The sequence below is a fragment of the Gossypium hirsutum genome, chromosome D10 (assembly GCF_007990345.1).
Source record: "Gossypium hirsutum isolate 1008001.06 chromosome D10, Gossypium_hirsutum_v2.1, whole genome shotgun sequence".
Taxonomy (NCBI): domain Eukaryota; kingdom Viridiplantae; phylum Streptophyta; class Magnoliopsida; order Malvales; family Malvaceae; genus Gossypium; species Gossypium hirsutum.
The window spans coordinates 15,581,334-15,590,252 of record NC_053446.1 but is presented as its reverse complement, the minus strand read 5'-3'; the positions used below and the strand labels follow the sequence as shown (position 1 = coordinate 15,590,252).

At 29.3% G+C, this 8,919-nt stretch overlaps 1 protein-coding gene across 1 annotated transcript; it reads left to right on the top strand.

The window, feature by feature from the left end:
- Positions 1 to 1,414: 1,414 nt before the first annotated feature.
- LOC107915347 (glucan endo-1,3-beta-glucosidase 8) lies at positions 1,415 to 3,584 on the top strand. The gene is made up of 2 exons (XM_016844509.2): positions 1,415 to 1,964; positions 2,327 to 3,584. The coding sequence occupies exons 1-2, from the start codon at positions 1,627 to 1,629 to the stop codon at positions 3,537 to 3,539; spliced, it is 1,551 nt and encodes a 516-aa protein (XP_016699998.1). The 5' UTR covers positions 1,415 to 1,626; the 3' UTR covers positions 3,540 to 3,584.
- The last annotated feature ends 5,335 nt before the right edge of the window (positions 3,585 to 8,919 follow it).

Below are 8,919 nucleotides of genomic sequence, written 5' to 3'. Positions count from 1 at the left end.
GTCTAAAATTAATCAAAATGAATAATAAGTGACAACCTTTTCACTATCCTTAATTATAATTACAAATTTTTTATTTCAAAATAAAAACAATTTGTGTAAAAGTATTTCATGGTTAATAAAAGAAAATATTAAATAAAAATTTCTTAAAATGTGTGCAAAAAGCAAAGTAAAATAGTGTATACATTTTAATATAAAACATTCTATTTTTGTGCATATTATCAAACAAAACTAGAAGTAGAAAAGCATTCAAGCTACCAACGGCATCTATGTAGGTGTTTGTATGACAACTTCCAACTAAAACTCACCAAGAAATGCTAGAATTTCTCTGATTTCTCGTACAGCCAAGAACTGCACCAATTACCTTTATGTAATAACCCTTATTAGTCTCAATTTTTTCCATTTCCCAATGAGTTAAAAAACATTTTAAAGAAATACAGGTGCTTTAATTAACCTGTTTTTTTTTTCAACAAGATTTAAAGCGGTATAATCGATATCAATTCGTAAGTTTCAAATAATATTCATACAACTAAAATTTTAATATAAGTAACCAAACCTAAAAACTTCAATTATGAATTTCAAACATCAATATATATAATTAAAATATCAAATCAAAATATCAAACTCATGAAATTTCATGAACCAATCATTCCAAAAGAATAGAAATTTAATTAATTTCTAATTATTCGACATGACGAGGCTCATATGTAACTTGTTAAAACCGTAAACAGAAGATCTAATATAAAACTTTATTAACTAGGATATGTCATGTGAGATCATCAAGAATAAACCAAGAACAAGACTAAATGCAAAAGCATACCTGAATTCATTGATTTCTTGAAATCTTTGAATTTTATGGTTTTAATCTTCCAAATTAGCATACAAAGTAATTTAGAGAATGTAACTCTCTCTTTTATAAAGATGGTATATTAGAAAAATTACGTATGTGTAATTTGGAGATCATAACCTCAATATATAACTTTTGCACATTAACCTAATTTCTAATCAGCTCATTATTAATTAGAAATTAGTTACTAGAGTATGTACACATATTTGTCTGTACATTATTTAATAACTAAAACCCAATAAACCTTAACCAAATTAGATCACTTGTAATTTGGTTGTAATTTGGACTAACATTTTTTGATAGTAAATAATATATATTTGCTCTTATTATATTTGTGATGTCCATATTTTTCCAATAATGTATACATAAAAAAATGTTTTCCATCATTAATTTTGTATTGTACAGTTGAGAAACATTTTAATATAAAACATTTTATTTTTGTGCATATTATCAAACAAAACTAAAAATAGAAGAGCATTCAAGCTACCAACGACATCTACGTAGTTGTTTGTATGACAACTTCCAACTAAAAATCACCAAGAAATGCTAGTCTCTTCTCTGATTTCTCGCATAGCCAAGAACTCTGCACCAATTACCTCTATGTAATAACCCTTATTAGTCTCAAGTTTTTCCATTTCCCAAAGAGTTAAAGACATTTTAAAGAAATAAAAAAAAAAGAGAAAAGAAAACCATAGTTTTACTTCTTGCATAAACAAAGAAAAACCATAGCTTTCCTTCTTTTAACTTAACTAGTTGAACCCTTCTTTGAACCAGCTCCCACAATGCTTCAAGCTCAGGTCTTCTTATGGGCATATATATTGTTATTTTTCCCTGCTAGTATTGTAGCGCAAGGCCTTGGTGCCAACTGGGGTGTCATAGCATCACATCCTTTAGACCCTAAGATTGTCGTTAATATATTAAAAGATAATGGCATAAAAAAGGTTAAGCTTTTCCATGCTGAGCATGACATTCTAACTGCCCTGTCTGGAACCGATATTGAGGTCATGGTGGGGATCCCCAATCATTCTTTGGAAAGTCTTTCTGAGAAATATAGTGTAGCACAAGCTTGGGTGAAAGCAAATATCACTGCATATATGGGTAAAAAGGGTGTCAACTTCAAGTAAGTTTTCGTTGTTACAAATAAAAATAAATTTTAAACCACGATCTTATTACAATATTTTATGTCCATTTACGATATTAAAATATTATGTTTATAGTTTCCAAGTTTTCAAATGATTTTATCTTCCTCCTACTTAGTTAAAGTAGAAGAGTTAACTAAAATATTCGTATTAACTCAATTAATAGAATAAAATAAGATGAATGGGTAAAACTTTTTAAAAGTATAAACTAAATTATTATGAAGAAGAACCTAACTGAAAGTTTATGAATTAAACATTAATTCCTTTAGGATGGTGAAAGTAGTATTAATGAACCGAAGAGAAATTAGTTACAGCAATAAAAATGTCTTCAACTATTTTGCAGATACGTGGCCGTAGGAAATGAACCATTTTTGGCAGCCTACAATGGTACGTACAATAACCTTACACTCCCAGCTATGAAAAACATATTGAAAGCACTAAATGAAGCGGGTGTTGGAAAAGATATCAAAGTATCAACACCGCTCAATGGTGATGTTTACATCACACCTACTTACAAACCATCGGATGGAATATTTCGACATGACTTGGCAGATATCATGAATGGAATATGTGAATTTCTCCATAAAAATAATGCTGCTTTTATCGTCAATATCTATCCTTTCCTAAATCTTTACCAAAATCCTGGATTCCCTGAACCTTATGCCTTTTTTGATAACGATGACTCAAACTCTATGGATGATCATGGTGTTAAATATCGTAGTGTTTTAGATGCTAATATTGACACTCTTGTCGCGGCACTTAAAGTATCTAATTTCTCGGATATACCAATCATCGTGGGAGAAGTTGGATGGCCAACTGATGGTAATATTTACGCCACAACAAAAAATGCTAAAAAGTTTTATAATGGGTTACTAAAGAGAATGACAAAAAATGAAGGAACTCCACTTCGCCCGAAGCAATATCCTGATGTGTATATGTTCTCTTTGTTGGATGAAGATCTTAAGAGTATTGATCCAGGAATGTTTGAGAGGCATTGGGGAATTTTCAGCTTTGACGGGCAACCTAAGTTTCCATTGGACTTGTCAGGGAAAGGACAGAACAAGCGGCTTGTTGGTGGAAAAAATGTCACATACATGGAAAAGCAATGGTGTGTGTATAGCAAAGCTGCTTCTAACCAAAAGGATTTAGCTATAAAGGTTGCATGGGCTTGCAATAATACTGATTGCACAACCTTGGTACCTGGAGCTTCATGTTCTGGTATGGGTATTGACATGAATGCCTCGGTTGCCTTCAACATGTACTACCAAATGGCAAATCAAACTAAAGCTGCATGTGATTTTGAAGGTTTGGCTAAAATTGTCAAGCAAGATCCATCTAATGGGACATGTCGATTCCCAATTATGATTAAAACTATCCAAACTACATCCAATTCCAGTGCATCTGCTCCTAAATCATCAAGGTCTTCCACCTTTAGCTCTTCAACATCTCACTCTCCGTTTCAAACTCACTCTCCTTCTCCCTCTTCCTCTCCCTTTCATTCTCCCCTACTTATCTTTCAAATTTTTGTGGGTATTTTCACTATTTGGTTTGTGTAGATATGACCTTTTATTGAAATAATGAAAATAATTTAAAATTTTGAAGTTGCCGAGTTGTTACTCATACAATTGTAACTAACAATAGAACAAGTAGCAAAACCATAATGCAAATCAACACAAGAAAATGTTGTAACATTCCCAAACTCAATGGTATTGAAAACTATGATTTCGGGACCTCTTTTCCGTAAACCGAGTCTTTAAATATTAAAGGGATATTTATGGAGTTAAGATATAGATGAATTGAAATCCAATTAAATAATTTAGTCAAAATCGTGGTTGATTAAGGACCAGACTAAATTGTAAAAGTTTCATAGCTCTAGATTTTTAATTGGGATAAAGCTTAGAGACTTAAATAACAATTACCCAAAAGAATAAAATGGTTAATAAACCAATTCTATATAGTAGATAGTGGATGGTGGTGATGTTGCCCATTAAAGTTAGAATAATTATAACTAAAATAATTAAATAAGATTAATTAAAGAATAAACATGATTAATTAAACTAAACATCACTTAATCTAATTATAAATAGAAAAGTTAGTAGATGATGACAAAATGTCATCTTCTTGCTAAAAACACATCGTCCATTGAAGAAGAGAAAGAATCGCCGTTGATAGCTAGCTTTCGTCCATTATTTGTATGTAAGTCTCTAAGCCATTTTCTTTTGATTTTTATATTTTTTTTTTGCCATGAGATCTTGATTTTTCTAGCCCATGTATCAATTTTTCCAATTGTTCAAGTTTTGATAGGCTACCAGTATTGAGAATTGGATGTATTAGGTGTGAAATTGATAGAAATTAAGCTTAGTTTAAGAAAATGACTAAATTGTAAAGCTTAATTGTTGGTTTCATACTTTAGGGACCAAATTGAATAAAATGAAAAAATTTCATGAAATTTCAATAGGAATAGGAAGTAGAGGGTCCCTAATAAATATATGTGAAATCGGATTTCAATCCGAAGCTCTGAATAAAAAAATTATGGTTGTCTCGGGTTTAAGAACTAAATTGAATAAATTGAAAAATAGGTATTACTTTGAATTTGAATTTGATTTGATATGGAATTTGATAATGTGTTGTTGTTGAGTTATTATCTTTAGCTAAAGCCGACGGATGACCGTCGATAAGGAAAGAAAAGGCGAGAATCAACGATAAGTGATGTGAGCTTTCAATTTGTATTTCTATGACCCAAGATCAAACTAATTATTGCATATTCATGTTAAATTGCATGATTTAGGAATGAGGTGAGTATATAATGTTTGTAAGAGTTAAATTGTGGTGATTGATATGGTATATCGAGATTAGAGGGCTAAATTAAATAAAATAGAAAATAACATGATTTAATTAATTTGTGGGACCTAGTATGAAAATGAGTTAAAACATGTTATATGTTGTATTGTAATGGCGTATTGATGATGAATTGAGAATGATGGAGTTTGAATTAAACTATGTGATGAAATTGGAAATTGGTTACCCTATTAACTGTACGGGTTTATAATTCGATTTATCTGATGATGCACTTATGTGCTAATATGATTGCTTCGGTTAATCCAGTGATGCATGCACTTATGTGCCAATATGATTGCTTCGGTTTATCTAATGGCGCACTTATATACTAGTATGATTGCTTTAATTTAACCGATGATGCACTATGTGTACAAGAAAGAAGAGAATGATTCAAATGAAGATTTGATTGAGTTTCAAAGAAATCACTACAATAAATTATCAATTAGTGACAAATTATTTGTGTGACGCTTAAAATAATGTTACATTAAATGCTACAAACATGAAGAAAACAACAAATGGTCACATTTAATGATTTAATGACTGATGGTAAGTCTTATATGAAAATTTAAAAAAAAACGTCATAAATTTATGTCATTATATATTTGGCACCTTTTATTTTAAAAAGGTTTTTATCTATATGCTATTAATTATAAATAAACTTTATTTGTGACAATTATCACTATTTTTTATTTCTCTTGAATTTTATATGACGATTTTAATAAATATTATGTAATTGTATCACTTAATGTTTGGAGTCAATAATTACAATAGAAATTAGTGAGAAACATGTTTAATGATTTTTTGCCTTCTATATGCAATTTTTCTACATTATATCATAAATAAATTTTATAAGTCACACTTTTGATTTGTTATTACAACGAAATAAATATAGTGGCAGCGATAATTTGTTAATGCTTAATATACACTGTTAATTAATCCAAATGCAATAATTTTAAATTTATGATATATAATTTAATATAAACAACAATTTGGCGCATAAAGTAACAAAAAATTAATCGTCATGTTATTTGACTAGTAGAAGACATGATCATAAAATGATACTAGAATTTCTCACCGCCACTTTGTGGTGAAAGTTCTTTTATAAAATAATTATGTTTAAAAAGTGATTTAAATTATATAAAAAATAGTTTTAATTAAATAATTATTTTTATAGATTTTTGTTATTAAAATTGAAAATTCTAACTACCCTTAATTATATTTTATTTTTCCAATTTTAATTTGACTTAATATCACTTTAAAAAATTCATAAAATGAAATATGAAATTTATTTAAAGAAATTAAAACTACTGAAAAAACTGTAGAGTCTTAAAAAGGGAAATATTCAAAAATTTTAAAATTTTTATTTAAAAAAATCACGCGAATAAATATGAAATTAAAAGACTATTGAGTCATGAAGTTTAGACTCAATTGCGTCATGTAATCTGTACTACTTTTATTCTAAATATCAGTAGTTTTCTGAAGCAAAAAAACTATTGAACACGATGTGTTGGGAGTGACACCAAAAGCTAATCACTTCCAGTACAGATATATGCAACAAAATGTGGGTGAAAAACAAATTTGAAATTAAAAGTTTACATAAAACAACAATGAAAGCTTGGTAAATTTTAAATTTTAAAATTTAAAATTCAAATTTTCTAGTGGTTAGAAGTTTAAATCTTATTAATTGTATTTTTCTCCAAATTCAACTCCTTTTTAAAAATCTGATTTTTTTTATATTTATGCAAATATATGAAAATACGAAGAAAAAAAAACATCTATAGTAATATTTATTAAATATTTAAAATTTTATTTTTTAATTAAATTGATGTCAAAATTGACTTATGACGCAAATTTGATTCCATTGCGTGCTATTCTAAGGCATGTATTTTTTTTCCTTGCTTCAATTTAAACATGCTTAATTTCCCATACATATTGTTTTCAAAAGTTGTTACATTTTATTTGACATTTTTTATTTTATAATTAAATAAAGTTAAATATTTAAGAGTCGAAGCACGTTTTAAATTGTGACTATAGATTGGCATGACATTTCCCACCATTCCTCTCACGACACCTTTTCTTATTACCAGAGGAACATCGTCAATTTAAACAATCTGACCAACATATTATAATATTACAGCCAGCTATATCGTTCTTCAAAATATAAGTAATACTATTCGGCCTAGTCTCAAAGCAATAGAATCCAGGCTCATTATTTAATGCCATCTTGGCCTTGTGGTCTGCCTCAAAGTTGTCCTGCCTGTAAACGTGAGCAAATCGAACAATCCATGGCTTTGTACATGAGTTCCTTATTTGGCTTCGTCTCACCGCACTTATTTTATCATATATTAGTATTAACGTTACTCGTCAAAACCAAATACAAACTTAAAAGTGAAGGCAAAACTCAATCCTAAAACCAGGACGGAAATCATAAAAATCATTAACCGATTCCTATCAATACTCAATGTCCCATTTCTATAAAAATCAACTAAAGCAATAAAAGAAGCAACCAAGCCTGCAAGTAGCATATCAGACTTGCAGCAAAACAAAAGAGCAACAGAGAATATGGCTTGGTCTACTTGATCCAACCCACTGAAAGATGCAAAAGATGTATCAAAGAAAGCATATTCAAAAAAGTAAATAAGGTAGTTCTCCCACAATAATTCTTCAAAATGCAAACTTGGATTTGAAGAATGCATCATTCTTTAAAAAGTAATCATTAACTTTCTGAAGGATCTTTTGATAACATGACAACATAGTTCTCCCACATAAGCATACGCTGCAATTGGATTTGAAGAATGCATCCTCCTCCTTTAGTTATGTTCATATGCAACATCCCATATGATAAATTAATTTTATTTAAAATTAAGTCCTATATTCAATTACCAAAAATTCTTCCTCTACGTGGTGTCAGTGAGTAGATGATTATCAAGATTGAAATTACCCGATTCAAATTAACAGTACTCTCTCCCGATTGAAATTTGGAATAAACTCTCTTAGAAGTCAGAACACAAATTAATTTCCTATTTTGATTAAGAGAACAATGGAGAGAAACAAATTGGTTTCCTGAATGGAATAAAAGATACTTTACCTAAATTAGGTTTCTGTTTGGAGTAGAAACGTCATTTTTTATGCAAGGACTAAAAATGTCAAGTTCAGGACTGAAAACAAGGAGTTTAAGGAGTTTTTAAGCATTTAAGACTGTTTTAAATTGTATGTGTAACACCCCGAACTCGTGTCCGTCACCGGATTAGAGTTACGAGACATTACCGATCAAAACCCAACTCAGAACTGTCTTTCATTTTATAATTTATTCATAAATTAGACTAATTCAATCACGAAATTTTATTATTATTATTTTCGATCAAAGTCAAATAGCATTCATTCACTCGCTCGATAAGTCATCTCATATATATATATAAATATATAAGCACATAACCAATTAAAATCAAACATGCATCATTAATCAAATTACATATACCAACCATGTTTCAAAATTCAACCATATCATTATCATTTACCTAATCAAAATTTGATATCATCAAATTCTTAAAACATTTCCAAACATATTTGGTTATATATATCATAAACCAAGCATATATCAAAACATCTATTCGTACACATTTATTTCATTTCAATTTACTAACTATACTACATATTACAACATAGGTAATCTACCCTGTTTGTACAGCTCTTATACATCAAATTGGATAGCATTTATACACCAAAATTGAACAGCATTTATACACTAATTTGGGCAGCATGTATATATATATATCAAATTGAACAACATTTTTTTACACCAAAATTTAACGGCAAATATACACCAAATTGGGCAGCATATATATATCTCAAATTGGACAGCATTTTTACACCAAAATTGGACAGAATATAGACACCAAATTGGGCAGCATTTTTACACCAAAATTGGACAGCATATAGACACCAAATTGGGCAGCATTTTTACACCAAAAATTGGACAGCATTTTTACACCAAATTGGACTTGAATCGAATCATAACAATCCACATTTGCAAATCCTACCACAAATATATATATCATGAAGCATAAATTTTTCCAACATGAACATATACGATGACCG